The sequence below is a fragment of the Gobius niger genome (assembly GCF_951799975.1).
Source record: "Gobius niger genome assembly, chromosome: 2".
In the NCBI taxonomy this organism is placed as follows: domain Eukaryota; kingdom Metazoa; phylum Chordata; class Actinopteri; order Gobiiformes; family Gobiidae; genus Gobius; species Gobius niger.
In genome coordinates this window covers 38,356,791-38,380,080 of record NC_136853.1, presented here as the reverse complement: position 1 = coordinate 38,380,080, position 23,290 = coordinate 38,356,791, and the positions used below count along the sequence as shown (strand labels likewise).

The 23,290-nt window shown below is 40.6% G+C and overlaps 2 protein-coding genes across 6 annotated transcripts in view; one reads left to right on the top strand and one right to left on the bottom strand.

Moving 5' to 3' along the window:
* Positions 1-23,290, bottom strand: part of nrcama (neuronal cell adhesion molecule a) — a 97,818-nt gene that overhangs the window by 17,926 nt on the left and 56,602 nt on the right. For 2 of the 5 annotated variants that reach the window (XM_079552376.1, XM_079552377.1), the window contains exons 2-20: positions 16,413-16,572; positions 15,988-16,005; positions 15,319-15,424; positions 13,800-13,996; positions 13,582-13,704; positions 11,175-11,345; positions 8,100-8,211; positions 7,776-7,957; positions 6,821-6,952; positions 6,458-6,601; positions 4,847-4,958; positions 4,614-4,777; positions 2,667-2,814; positions 2,483-2,607; positions 2,287-2,316; positions 1,757-1,858; positions 730-927; positions 365-435; positions 59-284 (exon numbers count right to left, since the gene is read on the bottom strand). In XM_079552376.1, the coding sequence (XP_079408502.1) occupies positions 59-284; positions 365-435; positions 730-927; positions 1,757-1,858; positions 2,287-2,316; positions 2,483-2,607; positions 2,667-2,814; positions 4,614-4,777; positions 4,847-4,958; positions 6,458-6,601; positions 6,821-6,952; positions 7,776-7,957; positions 8,100-8,211; positions 11,175-11,345; positions 13,582-13,704; positions 13,800-13,996; positions 15,319-15,424; positions 15,988-16,005; positions 16,413-16,506 (2,455 nt within the window). In that variant the 5' untranslated portion in view covers positions 16,507-16,572. The remainder of the gene's footprint in view (positions 1-58; positions 285-364; positions 436-729; positions 928-1,756; positions 1,859-2,286; positions 2,317-2,482; positions 2,608-2,666; positions 2,815-4,613; positions 4,778-4,846; positions 4,959-6,457; positions 6,602-6,820; positions 6,953-7,775; positions 7,958-8,099; positions 8,212-11,174; positions 11,346-13,581; positions 13,705-13,799; positions 13,997-15,318; positions 15,425-15,987; positions 16,006-16,412; positions 16,573-23,290) is intronic. The other 3 variants (XM_079552379.1, XM_079552380.1, XM_079552378.1) reach the window with 2 other exon arrangements.
* Positions 1,820-23,290, top strand: part of LOC306960169 (dnaJ homolog subfamily B member 9-like) — a 104,787-nt gene continuing 83,316 nt past the window's right edge. The window contains exon 1 of the mRNA XM_079552531.1: positions 1,820-1,835. The gene's annotated coding sequence lies outside the window, so the exon portion shown is untranslated. The remainder of the gene's footprint in view (positions 1,836-23,290) is intronic.

Here is a 23,290-nt window from a genome sequence, read left to right as displayed (position 1 = left end):
AAAATAGTTGACACGAACACGACAAATATTTGGACAAAATCTCCTTTAAGTAACTCACAGTCTTCTCCTGAGTATCCAAGGGCCACATCAGGCTCGGGACCGGCGCCGTAATTGTTGATAGCTTGAACTTTAATCTCATAGGGCACATAGGTGGGGGTCCCAGACAGGACAAACATAGAGACATTGGCGACAGTTTTAGTGGACCACTCCTCCTCCACATCCTTCTGTTTCCACTGCACACTGTACTCCAGCCCGGGGCCGTTGGACTGGAGACCTGTCAGCGGCTGAGTGGAGAAAGATTTTGTCATTAGAATGGGTAGTGGCCTTTGACATTGAGAAACACCGTAATCAGCCGAGCGCTCACCGTCCAAGTGATGACCAGGTTCCCCGGTTCAGATCCCTCACCTTTAACATCTGAAGGGTTTACATCTGGGGCTGTAGGGAAGGGAATACAGATAAAGCAATGCCAATCAAGAGTCTTTCTCAGCTGTTTGCATAGTAAAGAGAAATTTAATTGAAAGAAAACTGTGTAATGTTTTTGTGATACATGGACGCACATTTCAGTGGAGGCAGCGGATACATAGGCTACTTTTTTAAGCTTGTTTGTATGATGCATTTGAGAGACAATTTGATAACCGGTAGTTAGTCCAGTAGAGATAGTGGCTTTAAGCTAAGACAATGGATACGGCGAGATAAAATGAATGTTAACATAGAAACCGCGCCCCTCACCTGCCGGGTTGGTCCTGTACTGTCTGGAGGGTTGGCTGGGATCGCTGTAGCCGACTCCGTTGACAGCCACCACTCTGAAGGAGTAGTAGACGTACGGAGACAGGTTCAACTGAGTTGTGGGGCTGGTCCCAGGAACCTCTGTCAAATTCACCCACACCCCGGGCAGGTGCAACAGGTCCTCATACTGGACAATGAACTCTGAAAGAGGAAGGAAGTGAAAGGGACAGTGACATTGAATGATTGAAGATTGAAAGGGAATTGGGGGGAAAAAAACTTTTAAAGCAGTACTAAGTAACTCTTGCCCCTAGAGGCCAGAAGCGCAGCTGCAGGGGTTGTAGCAAGTTGCGATTTTTTAACTTATTAATTGTCTTGGAGAGTAAATAGTATGCTGACAGAAAAGGCGAAGGGAGAGAGGGATATTGTACATCCAATTACACAATGGAAATATGTTTTTTCACTCAAAGTTGGCTGTAAATACTGTTTAAAGTCACTCTAGCCTGCAGTTAGCTTTGCCCGTTAGCATGTTAGCTTCTTCTTCGTGATTCTATTAGTGTGTATTGGTTGCTCCGGTCCGGTGGCAGTCAAGTTACATGCATGGTTTTCTGGCCAGAGACACCCGGGGGAGATGAAAGACCCTCCAATCATCCCATAAACACTTGTATTACCCCCACAGGGACTACCAAAAGGATTTATTAAGGTGAACATGTTACTTAGTACTGCTTTAAGTTTTATGTTTTTTGGGCATTTGGTAATAATTTCAAACATAACATGATAATAAGCTCAAAAAGGTAGATTTTGCTGAAATCAAATTTCATTTCCCCAAATGAAATCCTTTCCTGAAATTTCCTGAAAATGCAAAATTGTAGTGCTCTGAGGACAAATGACTTCAATTTTTACTTGGACTAAAATAATGAGGATTAACATCTCAACCTTAACATGAAGGGTATGTAAATGTACACGTAAACTGCAAGCTTTATGAGTAGGTCCAACAGCAGCATCTGCATGAGCGTTTGCAATAGTGTCGTACTCTGTGTGGGACTGTTGTGCTCATCTCCTGGGGTCCATGTGAGCTCCACACTCCTCTCTGCCTGTCCCGTCAGCTCCAGGTCGGCCGGAGGGTCCGGTCTCTCTGCCATCACAGCAGAAACACACAGTAAACCAGTGTCCTCCAGTTTGTTAGTTACATTACAAAACGCTAACATTGACAGGGTATCATGGTTTGTGCGATGTGAAAATAATGCTGACAAAAAGCAACACTTGGTAACTTTCATAAAATGTCCATGTATTAGTCAATTTAGTTTCCCAAGTGTTACTTCATCACAAAACGATAAGTGAAAATGATTATCACATACTCAAGCATAAAGGTACTGCATATTGTATATCAACAACAACATGACAATACCAATGGAGAATAAAAACAGAAACAGAAAACAGAATGAATAAAGAACTCTCCATTGAACTGAAAATATTCAAGGTTGTATAAAATAAATGACTTGCATGGCGATACGGGTGGAATGGGGTACAACAGGGTGCGGCATTAGGCACAGAGCTTTTTACCGTATACAATTGGTGGTGTAGGAGTGGCCTCTGAGACGGCAAGAAGTCAAAGAGTAAAGTTCAAGATTTGCATAAGTTAGAAAAGATAACGGACTTTCATTGTTACAGTGTTACAATGGTTAGCCTACAATAAAATCTAATGCAATGTAGAAGTTTTTTTGCACAGTCCGCGGGCATAATTTGTGTTAAAACGTACCAACGACTGTGAGCATGGCGCTGGCTGAGTCGTGGTCCAGCGTGGTGTTCATGTGGCAGGCGTAGGTGCCCTCATCCCCGTCGACCACATCTTTGATCACCAGACTCTCTTTCTCCACCACAAACCTGCCATCAAGTCATATTTAAAATAGCGTTTTGAATGAGGGAATGGGTCTCCAACTCACCTGCCGTCATCCGGAAGCGCCGCGCTGTCTTTAAGCCACGTCATGGTGGGTATTAGGGTAGGGTCGTGCTTCACTTTGCACTCAAAAACTGCCTTCATGCCTCTCTGCACCACTTTGTACTCCGGCTGTTTCAGAATGCGTGTGGGTTCTGAGAAAAAAACAAAAAAACAAGCATTAAATAAAGACTTAAAAGATTGTGCCTGCTTCTTTTTGACGCCAATGTTTTCTTTTGCTTTAATCTGCATGCTTTGTTTCTCTGCTCAAACAGTTAAGTTAAAGCAGAGGTAAGTAACTCATGCCTCATGGGGCGACAGTTGCGCAGATGGTAGAGCGGGTCGTCTCATGATCGGAAGGTCGGGGGTTTGAATCCCACCTCCTGAAAGTGCACACTGTCGTTTTGTCCTTGGGCAAGACACTTCACTCACATTGCCCCCAGTGACTGCGTACATTGGTGTATTAATGGGTGACTGGTTCCCTGCTGTAAAGCACTACTTAATGTAGGTGGAAAAGCGCTATATAAGTTGAGACCATTTACCATTTACCATGCCCCTAGAGGCCATGAGCGCAACTGCAGGTGTCATAGCATGTTGTGTCTGTTTTTAATCATTAAATGTCTGTGACAGTAAATATTACTCTGACAGAAAAGACAAATGGAAGAGAAGGATATTGCACATTGTGCCACCCAATTACACAATGGAGGTCATTTTTGTCACTCAAACTTGGCTGCAAATGCTGCTTAAGTGGCGCTAGCCCACAATTAGCTTCTTCTTCATGATTCCATTGGTGTGTATTGGGGTCTGCATGGTTTTCTGGCCAGAGACACCAGGGGGAGATGAAAACCCCTCCAATCATCCCATCAACACTTGTATTACCCCCATAGGGACTATGAAAAGTATTTATTATGGTAAACAAGTTACTTAGTTCTGCTTTAATATTATTACCTTTTTATCCAGACTATAAGTCACACTTCTTTCATAGTTTGGCTGGGTGTGAATCTTATACTCTGGAGCGACTAAGTTAAGTTAAGTTATAAGTCAAGTTATACTGTATTAATCTCTGTAGAGAAATCTCTGTAGAGAAATTACTTCTCTGACCAATCCTCAGTGTCGCATGGGGCGACCTGTAGGGGCAGTGAGCTGCCAGCATGGGCCTGCGCTTGGGGACCCATCTCCATGATGTGGAGCCAGGCTGGTGGTCAGAAACACCTGGCTGGAGGATTAACCTATTACACATGTTTTTTTATAATCTACCACTAACCTATGCAGACACGGGGAGAACATGCAAACTGCACACAGAAAAGCCCCGTCCAGGTGGGAATTGAGCCCGGGACCTTCGACCTGTGAGCCACAAGCACTAACCGCTGCGCCACCGTGCTATACTAATATGTGATTTAACCGTGATATACCACCGTACTATACTAATATGTGATTTTAAAAAAACAAATGATAATAATAATTTGGAGTGAGCGAGAAGTGGTGGTTACTCTTACCGCAATGAAGAAAGCAACATTTTTATTTGTATTTAGACAGGAACAGAGCACAGTTTAACATTGACCAAAAGGAAAGATGCATTGTACCAGGTCATAGCAAACATGCAAATTTCCACCTGTAGTCCCTGATCAGTTTGATGTTACAGTACAAAAACTGAGAGAGGGAGAGCGAGAGTTTGGGATGTTCTTTATGCTAGAGTTATCTGAACTGTTTATGTGACGTTAACATACCAGACGCCTATTTAGTTTGTTGTTTATGCTTCATGTAGCTAACCATGAATGTGTTACGTTAGCATGCATACGCCCATTCAGCCTGTTTTTTTTTGGCGAGTCTTATAGAGTTCGGGAAATTCCACAGTTACCATGGAGATCCGCCATCTTTGCAGCTGTTAGCATACATTTCCATTGACTAACATTAGCTAAAAACAGTATAAAAAGTGGACTGTATAATGACCCACCTTTGACTTCCAGGAAGACGTGGTTCTCCTTGATGCCCAGGTTGTTGGTGGCAATGCAGGTGTACTTGCCAGTGTTGAGTGGTTGGGCGACGTGGATTTCCAACGTACCATTTTCATGAATCACATAGGGGTCGCCATTCTTTATACTCTGACGGTCTTTGAACCTGAATAAAAAAATGTAATGAAGAATTTGCCAGAGACAATTGAAGTCATGTTTAAGTATTTAATCTAACCATGTAATAATTGGGGTAGGTGAGCCAAAAGAGGCACAGTCCAGCAGAGCGTGGTTGTTCGTGATAACCTGGTAGATTCTGTTTGGTGGTGTCAAAACTCTTGGTGGCTCAGCTTTAGAGGAAAAAGAGGTGACAAAAAGACACATAGAATTAAAAAAAAATCACAATGACAAATTCTGCTATGGATAAATCATTACAATCATGCCCCCTACTGGCTATATTTGGAGCTTCACAAACTGTGGGCTTGTCTAAAGCAGAGTCAGACTCCATTGCCTTTATCTTACTTTTGCCCGTCGAACTATTTCATTCAAATGGAAAGATCCTGCATAATACCTATATGATTTCCTTTTTTTTTTTCTTAAAACTTAAAAAAAATAAGTTTACCCTGCGCGGAAACTTTAATGCATTTCATGTCCAGTGGAACCCATATCTGTCTGCTTTAAAACAATGTGTCCTGCAACCATTAACTACATCTTTTCAGAGCATATGTACAATGAACTGAATTCATAGCCCATGAATCAGCCTTTGTTTGCTGTATAGTTTGTCTGTGTGTGCGAATGTGTGTGGCTGTGCTTTTTTTTAACCTTTTTTTTCTCACGCATTAATTGTTCTTCTTGTTTTTTATCTGTTTGATGTTGTTTTAACTATTGTCATTTTCCATGTTCACCCAATCAGGTCTAAACAAAAATCATTTTAAAAGACACTTAAAAACACAATTACAATATAAATAGGTGCTTTTGAACTGTAAGTTAAAGTTATCATTAATGTCATTCACCACAAAAATACATAAGAGTAAATCAAAATAAGATTACTCTCAATCAAAGAGTAGAAAACAGGGGGGAACACATCTGAAGATATGTACAAAAGGACAAAAATATTTATCCATTTTTCCTTTCATAGCATATCTATGAAAGGAAAAATGGATCAATATTTTTGTCCTTTAGGTTCGGGTGAATCTAGCTGGCATTTGTTCACTTTTGATTACAGAAAGTAAATTCATCTATTTCATCAAAGTCCAAACTTTTTTCACTGAGGGCCACATACAGAAAATTATACAAGCAACTGGACTCAGTAGAGGTCAGATATATAACTTCACCTCTATTGTCTTAAATTTAGGAAAAAAAATAAAATGTCAGCTATGCTCAGTGTTTCCTACAGATTTTAAGGGGACTGTGGTGGGAGAAACCGCCCCCCTGGTGGGGGTCCGGGGGGGCCTCCCTTGTGAGATTTTCTTAAAAATTGAGATGCCTTTTCCTGCATTCTGGTGCATTTTAAGCAATAAATAATGACTATTTTTGGCTATTATGCTGCTATGAAAATTGTAATACAGGGTGCAGCTTTTTTCAGTACAAACTAGTGTATTTGTGGGAAACACTGATGCTTTTTAATTGAACATGCTTAAAGTAAAAAAACAAAAAACAAAACAGCTTTCACACATCACAGCTTTCTATTAATGGATTTTAATTTTAACATTTATTTCACATATATTCAACTAAAGCCAATTTTTTTCATTTTTTTCCAATTATATTTTTAGAATTTGCGGGCCGTAGTTTGGACACCCCTGATCTAAGACCATATTCTATACTGTTGAATCAGCTTAATATTACTTACCCAGCACATTGACGAAAGCGTTGGCCAGGACGTATCCAAACTCATTGGAGGCATTACATTGATAAACAGCACTGGTGCCGGTTTGGACATTGCTGAGAATCACGGTATCATCTTCCACTTTTCGACTGCGGTCCGAAGGCGCATCTAACAGAAAAAAAAAAATCTTATTGGGTACAGCACTGAACATGTCTCTTTTCATGCAATAGCTGCTAGTGCTCTCTAGGCTTTTAATACCAGGGTGGAACCACAGCAGAGTATGTAAACCTGAGCTGAATACAAAGCAGAGTATAGACGAGAGTTCCAAGTTTGCCACAGCAAACTTTAGCACAGCATGTTGCGTTTTCAGTGAAGTGTAGTACTCACTCTGTAAGGGCACTCCATTGACGAACCAGCTGATCTTTGGTTTGGGTTCTCCACTGACTCGACACGTCAAAATGCCGGTCTCATTTGGAGCAAGGATCAGGTTCCGGGGAGCACTGATCCAGAACGGAGCCGCTGTGAATAACAAACATAGGAAAATGCTTAATATGAAAATGTGGGGAGAAAAAAAATATATTCCACACATTGAGAATCGTAAATAATAATCCTAGTTCACTGTATGACAGCTACAAGTGAAGAAGCAGCAGTGAATATACAGCTTTCAGAGTATTCATGCAAGTAAAAGGAGAACTGTACTTCCAAATGTTTTTATTTAGTACTGAGGATGCTATTATAAAACAAATACTTTCTAGCAGAACTAAGTAACTCATGCCCCTAGATGCTAAAAGCGCCACTACAGGTGTCGTAGCACGTTGCGGATTTTTACTCATTAAATGTCCGTGATAGTAAATACTACGCTGAATATAACACTGGAAATTATTTTTCTCACTCAAACTTGGCTGCAAATACTGTTAAAGTGGCGCTAGCCTGCAGTTAGCTTTGCCCGCTAGCCTGTTAGTTTCATGATTCCATTAGTGTGTATTGCGCCTCCGACCCGGAGACAGGAAAATTGCAATTGTGGTTTTCTGGCCAGAGACACCAGGGGGAGATGAAAGAAACTCCAATCATTCCATTAACACTTGTATTACCCCCAAAGGGACTACGAAAAGGATTTGTTAAGGTAAACAAGTTACTTGGTTCTGCTTTAAACATATGCTTTTCACAGGTATTATAGAAGCAATCTCAAACACATCTCGATCAGTGTGAATACAGGCTGCTTCCGAGTCCTCTGCGGTTCTAGTCTTTATACAAATTTAGATTTCTTTTTCTTGATGGTGATAGACAGTGTGAAATGCTTGGCTATGTAGTTAGAAGTGTAGTAAACCAAAACTAAGACTACCTTTTACAGTAACTTTGATGATGTGGGAGGCAGACCCGAGGTTGTTGTTGGCGACACACCGGTAGTTCCCCGCGTCAGCCTCAGTCACGTCAGAAATGTTCAGTGTTTTATTGAAGTTGTGGAAGGACGCTGATTTGGAAATCTCCCCTCCGTCTTTCTGCCACATGATGCTTGGAGTCGGCCTGGAATGAAAGTTACACACAACAAACAGAAGGTTGGGAAAGTTATGAATGAGTTTGGACCATGACTAACTAGCTTAACTAAGATGTTGAAACTTCACTCACTCTCTCTTCTACTGTTTTTACATAAATGATGTCAACTTACAGTCCTTCTGCGACGCACTCCAGCACCAGCGTCTCCCCCTTCAGAACCATCTGCGTGCTGGTGGGTCCAAGAGGCATCATAAACCCGGGTTTACGTTCACCTATGGGGCTATCTAAACACAACCACACAAGAACTGATGAGAACCAGACCTCACTTGTTTACAATACAGGATTTAGGCTATATTATGCTTTCAAGACTTTTATGCAGGTTTTAATGAGCGTAACTCTACATCTCTTCACAAAAGCCCTCCTTCTGCTGCTGATGTCATGAGCTGTGTAGGTCCAGACTGTTTCGCTGAATTCTTATGAGGTGAGCTGACAATCAAGAGCTGACAATTAATGTTTTTAATCGCTTTCCCTCACCCTGAGCCAGTGGAGAGCACCTTCAGGCGTTACTTTTACCAATAGGCTATATGCACAGCTTCCCCACGTGACGTCTTCCTGGACACTTCCTGTCGGCGATCGTTTACTTTCACAACTAGCAGGTCCCACACAAATAAAGAGATAACTCAGGATCTGATGGACAGTCACAGGAACGTATTACAAAAATCATGTTCACTGTGAATCCTGCCCCAAAGGAAACGCCAGCGGTCTAAGGGGCGGAGCTTTTATCTTAGAGCTAAAGGCTAGTGTTAAAAAATTAGAATACAACATCTAACAAGTAAATATTATTTAAACTACTAACAGGACGATTCTTTTTTGCGCAGGCTCGTTCAAAGCTTTGCGCTAGTTTTAATTTTTATTGTGTTAGCCGCGTTAGCCTCAAGACAAAAACATCCACCGTTATGAACACGGAGGTTTCCTTCAGTGAAGTCCTTGCGTCTCATGTAATATTTTTTACCCTGCCCCAGCCACATCAGAACTTTTACTCGCTGTCCTTTCATTTCTGTGGGGCACTGCTAATTTTTAATGGGAAGAGATAGCGGACAGGAAGGACAGCGTCTGGTTTACTGTCCAGGCGGAAATCACGTGGGGTCACTGTGCATAGAGCCCATTGCATACATTACTTTAAATTATAAAAAGGAAATACAGATGGTAAGGTGCACAAAAGCCAGCATATAGCATAATATAGCCCCTTTAAAATGTATAGATACAGTATTTTCAAAAGGGTTTGAGTCACATGAATGAAGTAAACAGCAATTATCCACAAATGAAGGGTGTTTACATCATGGACAATAGGAACAGAGGATGAGTGTGAGCGATGAAGTGAAAAGATGTGCCGCTGACACAACGCATTACACTCCATTAGTTGCCATGACGACTACAGGGCCCAAGAAACCAGCCCCTCTAACCACTTCCACTTACCGTATGTTTTGCAGCACATAAAAGCCTTTATTTTTAACAGTGTGCCCTAAATCCCGGTGCGCCCTATGGATCACTTTTAATCGTATTCCTTTGTTTACGGGTAAACCAGCATGAATTAATGCGCCTTGTATTCCGGTGCGCCTTATTTATGAAAATAAACATCATCATTGATAATGCACCTTATAATCAGGTGCGCCTAATAGTGTGAAAAATATGGCACATATATCTTGTACCGTACACTGCATTGAGCAATCCAATAATACTGTGATAATAATTGTTGTCATGTAGCAATCTCTTTTTAACCCTTTATAGGGCGAGTGACTATCTTTGGTCATTTCCGCACACTTTACATACGGCCTCCCCATTGCACACCAGTAAGGTAAAGAAGCATGTAGTCCTCACTCAGCCGATTAGAAGAGATCACCCTACAGCACAGATCCCACTACTGTGATATTTGAGACCGGTCCCGCTCTAAACTTCCTGTTTTCTCTGAAGTCTGAAAAAGACCCAAGTCTGGCTAAATTCATGGTACATTTCTTTACATAACTTCAAAACTAACTTGCTGTAATAAAAAAGTGAGACTGTGTGCGGCAGCTTCTTTTTTTTTTTTCAAGTTAAGCAATCTATTCTTTTATGCACCTGTCGCCTTCTCGGGGGTGCGGAGCTTACACTTATCATAACTTCAAAACTATCAAGGGTAAGTTGATGAAACTCACATATTTTATTGATGAATAATTGCGCTAAGTGGTGATATATGTGTTGGTTTTGGAGGACGTAGTGAAATAAGAGAAATTACAGCATGAAAAAGGCAGGCACCATATTTGATCATACGCCCTGTTCACTGAAACCTAAAGTCAATTAGTTTTGTCCATATTAGGACATGCCCGTGGCACGCATTATTCATACTTACAGTATTTCCTTGACAAAAGAACCAATAAACCCTAGGACTACATTTTTATTTTGCCAAAGGTTATTTTTTAAGCAAGTAATATTGGAGGTGACCCCTCCCACTGCCACACAATCACATTACAAAAGCTCTTATGACGGTCGGTGTGATCATTCAAACATCAATATCACAACGCCTTCTGAATAGCACCTCCAAAACCTGAAAGTACTTTTTGTATATTTTATATGTACACATTTTGTATTTTTTTTTCAATTAACAAAATATGGTAACTTGGCTCACATTGATTTTCTGCAAGATATTGAAACATTTAGAAAAATGTTAAAACAGAACTAGAACTAGAACTAGAACTTGTGTCATGTCCGTCAAAGACACTCTTAATTTGAATTATTTATTTAAAAGTATTTCAATAATTGTTAAAACATAGTATTTTCCTAAAACCACAAAAGAATGGATGACATGATTGGGACAAAGTACTGACTCTATGAACTACTGATGATAAGGGAAGCGTCACAGAGATCAAGATTCACGGAGAAAGGGGGGGGGCAGGAGTAAATTGTGAATTGTCGGGTAAAACTTCACACTAGGGGGCGCTGTGTGAGAGCGCGAATCAGCAGCACTCACCACTGTAGTACTCAGACATATTGTAATAATCAGCCCAAGTTTCATTCATTTGCTCCACTGGAAACAACAGAACAGTGTGAGCGTGCAAAGTGATGGATAAAACCCAGTTACTGCATCACACATGTGGTTTACCGTAAATAAATACAAAGTGAATACATGAATACACAAACAAGATAAATGAATACATAATGCCATTGACATTATGGTATATCAAAGCGCGCAGTACTCGTCTGAGGTTCTTACTCTCTAGCACGGTGACAGAGATGGGCTGCTTCTGCTGGATGGTCTGCGTGCGGGGGAAGCGGGCATAGCAGATGTAGTCCGTCCTGGTGTCGCTCAGGAGAACGTTCGAAAAGTACAGGTCTCCGTTTAAGGCTTGGGACACACGCGGACTCAACGACAATCTCTGCAAGTCTGAGAGAAAAAAATACATTAAGACTTGTTCATTGTTAAGCACCACATTTAGTAAATGGATTGTTGTTCAGCAAACCCTGTGAAACTAAATGTACCGTAAATGCTAAATGAGGGTCTAATCCAGGGGTGGGCAATTCATTTTCACAAGGGGCCACATGAGAAACCTGAATTGAGTTGGAGCCGCACCAACAATAACTCAAATTTATATCGGGATATAAGTATAATATATGGGGAGTGTATCGCCGGGGCCCATAAACTAAAGCTCCAAAATAAAAAAATGTTTTGATGGGGAAAATACATTGAGGACTTTTCCCAATAAATGAATAATAATGAGCCCGACAGGACTGTAGCCTCATAAAAACGAACGTTACACTTATTGCACTTTACAAGCCTGTGTCACAAGTCTCCGCTACATTGTAGTCAATATTCATTCACTCCACACTCCGTGGTAGTAAGCTACAATTGTAGCCACAGCTGCCCAGGGGCAGACTGCCCAATTCCCACTTGCAAGTCACACAATGGCTGTTTCTCAATTGCAAGGATCCGTCCTCCGTTTGGCCACTTCGTTGACGTCCTCGGTGGTGGCTCCTCCAAAACGGAGCGGAGTGTCCTCTCTCCGCCGCCTTTGAGCTCAAATGGAACGGCCTCCGGAGCGAGCGGATGCGTCAGGTCACGTGTCAATCTATGCTCATTAAAACAACTGTTTTATGAATAACAGAGGCCAGGAAACTGTTTATGTGGAACAAAACTTTTTTTAAAGTGAGTTCAAACTAATAAAGTTTAGCGAGAAAAGAAAAAAGAAACTATGTTGCAGTGCATCATGGGTAATTTCAGCTCTCCAAGGCAGCGGAGGATCCACTGCTGTATCCTTCGTAAATGAGCCAAACGGAGGAGTCGAGCTGCGAGGGGGCGAGTGGTCCAAGTGAAATGGAACACCACTTGGCGGCGCTGTGATGACGCGAATGACGTCCGAAGTGGTCGAGACTCCGAGGATCCTGGCAATTGGGAAACAGCCAATGTGTTGTTTATATCCTGATTTCTTATTATGTCAGTGCCCTCTGCTGGACACCTGTGGAATTCTTTCCTATTATTCTTATCTAATCTGCCCCCTAGTGGCTGGAGTGAGCATTCTGGTAAAAAAAAAAAAATCATAACTCTGCACAGGAATGGGCTAGAAACTACCTTTTTTTGTGACATACTTTTTTAATTTATGCTCTACATGTTGTGGGTGGAACTGAATCATCTCGTATTTTGCCCAGGTCTGGTCTAATCCTTTATCTCAGTGTTCACACCAAAGTATTGTGTCACAAAATACTTCCCACCAAACAGACAAAACATTAAAAAATGCTTGGTAACCTCTTAAAGGGACTATATGGATTTAAAAATGTTAAAATTATGTATTTTCCTCCCCCTACATGCTCCAGAAATGTCCTAATGTGTAGAATGAGCCCAGACCTATTCACCACAACTGCCTCTAAAATCCTGCACTGTCACTCAAAAAGCTGTTACTTCGGCCAACTTGCATCCAGCCCCTTTAACCCAGCAGATTTTCTCCAGTTTAGCATTACCCAAATAAAAGCTTCTTGAAAAGAGCGTCAAAATCGAGATGATAACGAAGATCAAGACGCAACAAAAAAGCCACAAAAGAGCAACAAAACAATCACAAAAACGAGATGAAAATGAAGATAAAACATGATGAAAAAGCGATGAAAAAGCGTCAAAAACAAGAAGAAAACGAGATGAAAACACAACAAAAAAAAGCCACAAAAAAGTGACAACGACATGGCAACAACGAGAGGAAAAAGATCCATTTAGATGTCACTGGCCCTATAGGCTGTAAGAAGCTTTTAGATCTGAGTAAAGCCGAACTGGAGAAAATGTGCTCGGTTAAGGCGGTTTAATCATGAATACTGCACTTAGAAACTTGATCTCATCTAGGAAAAGACAAAGCTTCCACTGAAATTGTATCTTAAATAGAAATAAATGTCCAGAATTGCATATGACTCCAGAAGAAGTCCACAAACAATGATAAACAAATGCTGGTTAAATAAATAAAAAAGCAAACAAAACCACATATTGTTTGATTCCTCATTTGTTTTAGAGCGAAGGGAAATACACTAGAGGAAAAACAAAAGTACAAAGGTGTGTGTTGTTGAGAAAAACTTACTAAGGGAATCCCACAACAAATTCAACACATAACCTTTCCCAGACACAACTGAAAGGAAAACCGTCTTACTGTTGTCCATCCACATAATGATGGGAGGGGGCAGTCCAGCCGGGGGCCTACACTGCAGCACCAGGGAGTTCCCCAGCTGCACCGCAATTTTGTTATCTTTCTCCTTCGACCACAAGGGGGACCCTGCGAGCCACAAACATCAGTATCAAATGTCTTGCTGAACAGGTTAGAAGAGGACTCTCTTAAAACACAGAGTTCAGCATAATGGGATATCTCACTGGACTGGCGGATGACGATGTTGTTGGACACGGCGGTGCCATGGTCGTTGTGGGCCGTGCACTGGTACGTTCCCTCATACGCCTCGGCTTTTTCTCCGCTAATGATGTCAATGACCAACGTCCCAGAATTCGGCTTCATAGTGACCTTGGAGTCCTTTTCTATGTCAAAGTGGGTGCCATTTCTTGTCCAAGAGAAGCTGGAAATAAATGGGAACAACAGTATTTTAGTGTATCAGATTCTATATTTTGCTACAGAGTAATTACTGGCAGTGATGGCAATAAACACGCATGCTGCATTAAAAAGTACTTTCAGTTAAATCAATAATTAGTAATAGTAATATATGATCAAAACAACGCTACCCACTGAAAACAGTTCCATGGCCAACTTTTGGGTCCCGATCCACCAGTTGAGAACCACTGTTGGTTTACTTATGGTTTTAACTTTTGACCATTCAAAAGATTAGGGTCATAGTTTTGCATTGCTTCAATATGAAAACATTGGTTTGACAGTATTCTCTGAACTGGGCGTCTTCATCCAGCAATTATTGCCATGACAGAGGTTGCCATGGAGATGTTTTTCTCCACTGCTTCAGTTTCTCTGGTACATTTCAATGTGTCCAACATGTAATGAAACAACTACAAAATATTAGGGCTGGGGAAAAAAGCGATTTTTTTTTAAACATCGAGTTGGTCGGTCAAATCGATTCATATTTTTAAAAAAATGTTTCTTTTTTGTTTTTGTTTTCTTTTCTTTTTTTAGCTTTCTGCCCTCTGCAACAGAGCCCACCTACGGATTTTTTGTTGTTTTATTAGCTCAATCCAAATACTGTATATACAGTATAAATAATTGGGATGTTTAAAGGGACTATACAGAGTTTAAAAATGTTAAAATTAAGTATTTTCCTCCCCCTACATGTTCCAGCCATGTCCTAATGTGTAAAATGAGCTCAGACCTGTTCACCAAAACTGCCTCTAAAATCCTGCACTGTCATTATAAAAGCAGTTACTTTGGGTCCAAAGTGCCGTCATTTTGTTTTAAATGGGGGGGAAAAAATCAAATTGAATCGTAAATCGAGTTTTTTATTTTTTTTGAGAAAAATATGAATGATTATAATAATAATGCATTGGTTTTATATATATTGCTCTACTGGACACTCAAAGATGCTTTACATTGCATTATTCATTCACTCCATGCTTGGTGGTGGTAAGGTACTATTGTAGCCACAGCTGCCCTTGCGTGGACTGACGAAGCAAGGCACTAATCTGTGCCATCGGCCTGTCTGATTCATCCAGGCTTCCTGGTGTTACCAAACGGTCTCCCATACAAGTACCCACCAGGCCCTTCCCTGCTTAGCTTCAGAGGTCTGACGGGATCGGGCAGAGCAAAGGTGGTATGACAGTATGATAAATGACCATAGTAATTGTCACATTACTGTCCTGGCAGTCATGCATAAAGATGGTCTAGACATGGACTTAAATTATGTCAATTAAAAGTAAGTGCAAGTGGTTTTCATCTCACCTGGGATGAGGCTTGCCCTTGGCTTCACAGTGAATCACTATGGGTTCCCGCGGATCGAAGATGTAATCTTTCGGGGACTGAAGTGTTATTGTGGGGGGCTGGGGCACTAGAGAAAGGCAAACGGCAAAATAAATAAGGAATACGACATAATGCTTATGAAATAGATTGAGTTCATGTTCCAGATGGAGGGCAGGGTACAATGTAACTCTGAAAGTGCTTTCATCTGACCAACGTCACACCCATGTTTCTGAATATTCCCTCGACTTTTAGAGTCCATTAGAGGAAATTGGACCTTAGCTCATTTGTGCTCACAGAGAAAATATTGAGCATTGTGGATAGATAGGCCCACTAATTTTAAATTTGACACATACTGGTGTTACCATAGAAACCATAACTGCCCTCCACCTCAATATTAAACTATGGGCTCTTTAAAAATGCAGTGATGTCACATGAACGCAACCTATTGTATATTAGCACACAAATTCACCACAACATGCAACAAATCAATCACACAAAATAAAACCCTTTGCAAACACAAACGTAGCTGTTCGATAAACTGAGACAAAACATGCAATAATGAAAAAAAAAAGTGTCACCGCAAAAATCTGAAAATTCATGCAGCTCTAAAACCACACAGAGCAAAAACTCCACACTCTAGTTTACACTTACATCCTTCCAGTACTTTGGCTTTTTGTCCAGTGAGACACGCCGTACCACAGTTGTAGATATTTAGGAGAAAGTGTTAGTTTTTGCAAGGAGTGAAGAGAATAAGGTGAAACGTTTGAACATTCAAAGACTTTAGTGCATTGGACTGAGCCTGGCGATCGTTTTTTACATCAAAATGAGACAGGTCCAATCCACACAAAAGAGTGATTGAAGGTTTTCTCATCATTAACTACAAATCAAGTTTCCAACATACCTTTGTGAAATGGATTTAGAAGTAAACCTAGTGTTAAAACCATGCTTACACATGCTTTAAAAGTCAGAAAAGTCCATAGCTTTTCCGTGGCTAGGTCAAAACTAGCCGTGATTAAATTCCTGCAAGATTTAGTGCAAAGATACTGGGACTCAGAGGAGACTGATGAAATACTCACGATCTAGAGGCACTTCTAGAGCTATGGTCAGGTGTTCCAAAACTAAGAGAAGATACGCCCAAATGCCCAATGTCCACTTCCTGTGTCTCTCCATGCTGAATAACTGTTGTGTCTAATTTTCCGGTGTCGGGTCAGAGGAATCAGCCGGGCAGAATCCACACTGCAACAGAAGCAAAAATACAAAACAGGCTTGATATTAGTGGCTTTCTCTAAAACAACAAGTCAAGTCAAGTATAGATACAGACAGCATCTCGTCATAGAAGGGGGCGTGGCTTCACCGAGGGGGAAAATAGAATCTTTAGAGAAACACAATTTTCCACTCTTTTTTGCCATTTTCTGGTGGAATATCAACTTATATATCACATATAAATAAAGTCAAGTGTAAATCTGGTCCATATGGATATTTTCTCACAGCAGATTGTGCAGTAGAAGTGAAAAAACGGCAGTTGTAGCAAGCGCTAGCTAACCATTAACATTAGCCCGATGCTAACATGTAGCATCAAGTTAGCATTCTCTGTTATTCATGTATTTATGGGCTGTTGAACCACTTTGCTCCTCCCCATGTCTTTGCATCATTATTTAGTAGAAACTATGTTCATATTTCAGCATTTGTTACAGTAGTTTTTGAATAATTAGAGAAAATTTTCAGTTTTTCAAAATTGTTTTCCCCCTTAACTGTTTTCAAAAATGACCATATATGGGCGATTCATCTCTGTAGTCGCCCATATATGGTCATGTTTGAAAACAGTTAAGGGGGAAAACTATTTGGGGAAAAATGTAAACTTTCTTTAATTATTCAAAAACTACCTTGACAAATGCTGAATTAGGAATATAGTTTTCTACTAAATAAAGATACAAAGACATGGGGAGGAGGAAAGTGGTTCAACAGCCCATAAATACATAAATAACGGAGAATGCTAACCTGATGCTACATGTTAGCATCAGGCTAATGCAAACGGTTAGCTAACATTAGCTACAACTGCCGTTTTTTCACTTGTACTGAACAATCTGCTGTGAGAAAACATCCATATGAGCCCGATTTACACTTGACTTTACTTATGTGTGATAAATAAGTTCATATTCCACCAGAAAATGGCTAAAAAGAGTGGAAAATTATGTGTCTCTAAAGATTCTTTTTTCCCCTCGGCAAAGCCACGCCCCCTTCTATGACGAGATGCCGTCTGTATCTATAGTCCTAGTCATCAGTGTGTTCCTGTCATTTGTTCAGAACTGGTTTTCGTGGAAAATTGTAACATCATCTTTTAAGAGTCTGTCATGAAAAGTTTGAGTTTTGTAAAGTTTATCCTCGCAGGCTCAGCACCTTTCATTTTAACAGCTCACCATAAGTGTGTTGATTGTGACGTCCGAACAGCTAATCCCTCTGCCAAGGCTCAGTGCAGAGACGGAGGAGATGTCATAACAGACTTAAAATAAAACCTAAACAACTTAAGCAGGGGCCCAACGCCAACCTGCTGCACTCAAGCTTTAGCCCCTCTATGGTTCCACGAAGATAAACAAAAGAAGAGCAATGATGTGAGGAGGTGATACGAACTCAATCAGTTTAGAAATCAAGTTAAAGTATATTGAATAGAGGTCAAGGCTGATATTTGGGGTTTTTAGAATATTGGCTATCGGCCAGTCTAGTGCAGATAAAAGACGATATCTCCGGGACTGAAAGTGATAAAGAATTCCCGTTTTTGCTTTGGAAAGAGCTAAGTCAGGGCTTTAAAGGAACAGGCCACCGTTTTTCCATACTGAGATATGTTCTTACCTGAGCTTAGACGAGTTGGTGCGTACCAAAAAGACCAAGATGTTGTTAGCGCAGTAATATCTTCACTGCTATAGAATTCTCTGTGCAGACGTCAAAGTGCTGCTAAGGTGTTATTACGCCTTACAATATAGTCCCCCTTTTTATCAGCTTAGAAAATCGACATGTTTAATTTTGTGTAACTATACTTGAATCGTCTAACTACTCACGTAACCGTATTTAAATAGGCAAAATACGGAAGAGCTTGTTCGCTTCTAACTTCACCCCGTTTTTGCAGAGTTCTTTTTAGCTTCAAATAATGTCCTGCTTAAAAAGTGACAAAACATTGCTTTGTAAAAGCTGAAAAGGGGAAGAAAAAGTTCAGGAAGAGATTTTATTAATTCAGTTTTAACTCTATTTCAAAATCTACATTGGTTGGTTTATTATTGTGGGAAGTGAAAATAATTCCAGAAATCGCATAAGTTTTGACGACACAAATCTCTCTTACTATAATGTAATTTGAACAGGCTACATTATGTAATGCTGGAATGTACAGACCACAAAGCAAAAGATCTTTTAAAATAGGTAAGCATCTGAATTTGAAGCCAGCACAGTGGGGAAATAGCATAAGATGTTAAATTGATTGTACTCACGGAAAGTATATAAAAATAAATACATTACATGACAGAAAACGTCAAATTAATAGGCAAAAAATAACATATTTAACTAAATGTTTACAACAGTCACACAGCGTTAATCTGAGGACGAGATGAAGAATGCTATTGAATGCTCTTGAAGCCCCTTGGCGCAGACCACGTGTGGTCTGTAAACAGGCGGCATGTGAGTGCACTGAGGTGGATAACTGTAGCCGCGGCACTCATTGGAAAATGCACAAACACAAACACAGAGCCCAGCACCAAAGCCTTTCTGTCACTGTGTCATATGGATCATGTGGCACTCCAGTGTGCAGCCCCAAGCAACACGAACAAGACAGCCATCTCATCACAAATGCATCAAACTTTATATGAATGAGCATCACAGGGCAGCACTTTAGAGACAAGCGATGGGTATGGCTCCATAGTATTGTAAATATGAAGTTACTATATGCTTTTTGAATTATTTAGTAATCATTAACATAAGTCACATGGTTGTATTATTGCTTTGTATTATGCAAGTTAGTGATCTAAGTTTGTAGAACTTATTGTCCTTTTAGAGAAATGTGTCCTCTGTTTATGACCAGTGCCTCAGGGCAACATGTCAGGAGCATCTTCAGATTTTGAGCCAGGTCTTGGTGAGGATTACCCAGGTGAAGGTTTTTGTTATTGTGCATGTTTGGGGTTGATGAGGGAATCCGGAGCACCCAGATAAACAGAGACAGGGGAAGAGTTGGGTACCTTTAACGATACTTGGTTTTCGACACCGATACTTGAACAATATGTTTCCGATACTTATACTAAAATATTTGTCATCTAGAACAAGAAAAAAGGACAATAATGTGTGGACGATCTGCCAAGAAATGTGTGAAAAATGGGGAATAATTTGGAAGAAAATAGAGGATAATGGAGAGAAATTGTACAAATAAATAAATAAATTAGGTTACAATGGGGAATAAATAAGGGGGGAAATGGGGGGAAATGGTAGGGAAAATATTAGTCATAAAATATGGGCAAAATGAGGGAGAGAAGGGAATCTTATTTGCGCTTCTCATGTGACACAAGTCACACCCATCAGCAACACTCTGGATAACTAGGAAATGAGGCCCTATGTCAAAAATCCTGACATATCCCTTTAACCTCTGAGCCACTGTGCCGCCATATTGTGAATCATCTTACGACTACAACAAAGTTTCTACAAGTGACCGAAGACAGTGTGGAACATAAACCTGGAAATTCATATTACTCCAAAGTAAAAATTTTGCATATAGGTAGCAAGGTGTTTAAAATAGGTCAGGCCAATAAGAGGGATTTATTCAGGGAGGAAGCCAGTAACTTGTGTCATTGACAGTGAAGGTGAATCAGTGAAAGTTAAAAAGCTTCGTCCTTCCCCTCAGCTTAAATATTCATGACTAGCATGAGGAGCTAATGTTGTCGCAGCAGCATGTATCACAGACACAGGGGGTGCATCCATAGAGACGGTGAAGGTGAAAGTATCAGGAAGTGACTCTGTGCACTACTACTGAAGCGGGAAACACACACAAACTACTGTGCACTCAGCGTAGCTCAGCAGAGATCAGCAGAGGCAGCTATATCCACCCCAGGACATGGCTAATTACGGCCACACGTCCCGTCGGATGAAGCTCCTAGTTAATCATCGCAATACAAGAGAGGGGGAACACATGAGAATGGAGCAAGTGTGAACAATGATGAATTCACAAGCTGTAATAGAATAATCAGATGTGTAATACAAATTTGGGTAACACTTTACATTACGGGCCGGTAAGTCCATGGTACTTCCAGTGGTAATTACTAGTAATAACAGTGGTACTTACTGTGGTACCTAGAGTAGTAAGTACTAGTACTTACTGTGGTACTTACTGTGGTACTAAAAGTGGTAAGTACTAGTAATTACAGTGGTACTTATTGTGGTACTAAATGTGGTAAGTACTAGTAATTACAGTGGTACTTATCGTGGTACTAAAAGTGGTAAGTACCAGTACTTACAGTGGTACGTATTGTGGCACTAAAAGTGGTAAGTACTAGTAATTACTGCGGTACTTCCAGGTACTTATTGTGGTGCTTTAAATATACTAGCGTGAGAATTACAAGGTATATACTGTGATACCCTAGATACAGTGGTAACTCTTAGTGAAGGTGGTAGCCTATTTCTTTGATCATCAAGTTTCTAGTAGTTACAGTGAAACATATATGGTACTTGTATAAATAAATCTGTATAAATATATAAAACATAAAACAACATTAGGGACAACAAGTTTCTTTATTAATATGGAATAAGTAGCACAGAAAGGACAGTAGCAATACAGAGCTTACCATTTAATGCATTTTTCCAAACAAGTTTCAAGCAAAAGAAAAACACTGCAATACTTTACAACAATTAGATAAAACACCAGTAATTACACAGTAAGTACTAGGTACCCAACAAAAGTCACAGTAAATACACATTGACACACCGGTAATGATGCTGTAAGTACCAGGTACTTACCACAGGAACTGGCCCATATTATGACAAAGGACGTTGCTGTAAGTACCAGCGACAACACCAGTAATTACCAGGTACTTACCACAGGAACTGGCCCATATTATGACAAGGGACTATACCATAGGTACTTGTGACAACACCAGTAATTACCAGGTACTTACCATAGGAACTGGCCCATATTATGACAAAGGACGCTACCGTAAGGACCAGCAACAACACCAGTAATTATGCAGTAAGTACCAGGTACTTACCACAGGAACTGGCCCATATTATGACAAAGGACAATACCATAAGTACTTGTGACAACACCAGTAATTACCAGGTACTTACCACAGGAACTGGCCCATATTATGGCAAAGGACGTTACTGTAAGTACCAGCGACAACACCAGTAATTACCAGGTACTTACCATAGGAACTGGCCCATATTATGACAAAGGACGCTACCGTAAGGACCAGCAACAACACCAGTAATTATGCAGTAAGTACCAGGTACTTACCACAGGAACTGGCCCATATTATGACAAAGGACAATACCATAAGTACTTGTGACAACTCCAGTAATTACCAGGTACTTACCACAGGAACTGGCCCATATTATGGCAAAGGACGTTACTGTAAGTACCAGTAACAACACCAGTAATTACCAGGTACTTACCACAGGAACTGGCCCATATTATGACAAAGGACTATACCGTAAGTACTTGTGACAACACCAGTAATTACCTGGTACTTACCATAGGAACTGGCCCATATTATGACAAAGGACGCTACCGTAAGGACCAGTAACAACACCAGTAACTACCAGGTACTTACCACAGGAACTGGCCCATATTATGACAAAGGACGCTACCGTAAGGACCAGCAACAACACCAGTAATTATGCAGTAAGTACCAGGTACCTACCACAGGAACTGGCCCATATTATGGCAAAGGACGTTACTGTAAGTACCAGTAACAACACCAGTAATTACCAGGTACTTACCACAGGAACTGGCCCATATTATGACTAAGGACTATACCGTAAGTACTTGTGACAACACCAGTAATTACCTGGTACTTACCATAGGAACTGGCCCATATTATGACAAAGGACGCTACCGTAAGGACCAGTAACAACACCAGTAACTACCAGGTACTTACCACAGGAACTGGCCCATATTATGACAAAGGACGTTACTGTAAGTACCAGTAACAACACCAGTAATTACCAGGTACTTACCACAGGAACTGGCCCATATTATGACAAAGGACTATACCATAAGTACTTGTGACAACACCAGTAATTACCCGGTACTTACCATAGGAACTGGCCCATATTATGACAAAGGACGCTCCCGTAAGGACCAGTAACAGCACCAGTAACTACCAGGTACTTACCACAGGAGCTGGCCCATATTATGACAAAGGACGTTACAGTAAGTACCAACGACAACACCAGTAATTATGCAGTAAGTACCAGGTACTTACCACAGGAACTGGCCCATATTATGGCAAAGGACGTTACTGTAAGTACCAGCGACAACACCAGTAATTACCTGGTACTTAACACAGGAACTGGCCCATATTATGACAAGGGATTTTACCATAAGTACCTGTGAAAACACCAGTAATTACCAGCTACTTAACACAGGAACTGGCCCATATTATGACAAATAACATTATCGTCATTACCAGCAACAACACCAGTAATTATGCAGTTAGTGCTTGGTACTTACCACAGGAACTGGGCAATATTATGACAAGGGATTTTACCATAAGTACCAGTAACAACACCAGTAATTATGCAGTAAGTACCAGGTACTTATCACAGGAACTGGCCCATATTATTAAGTGGTGCTGCACCCTTTAAGATCACATGCATAATGTCCTGTGGTGTTTGTTGGAACATATCAAAAACGGGAAATTCCACTAGCTTCCTCCTGTTAATAGGTGGCGTTCACGATTTAGAATGTGATGATGTCATAATGTCAGAT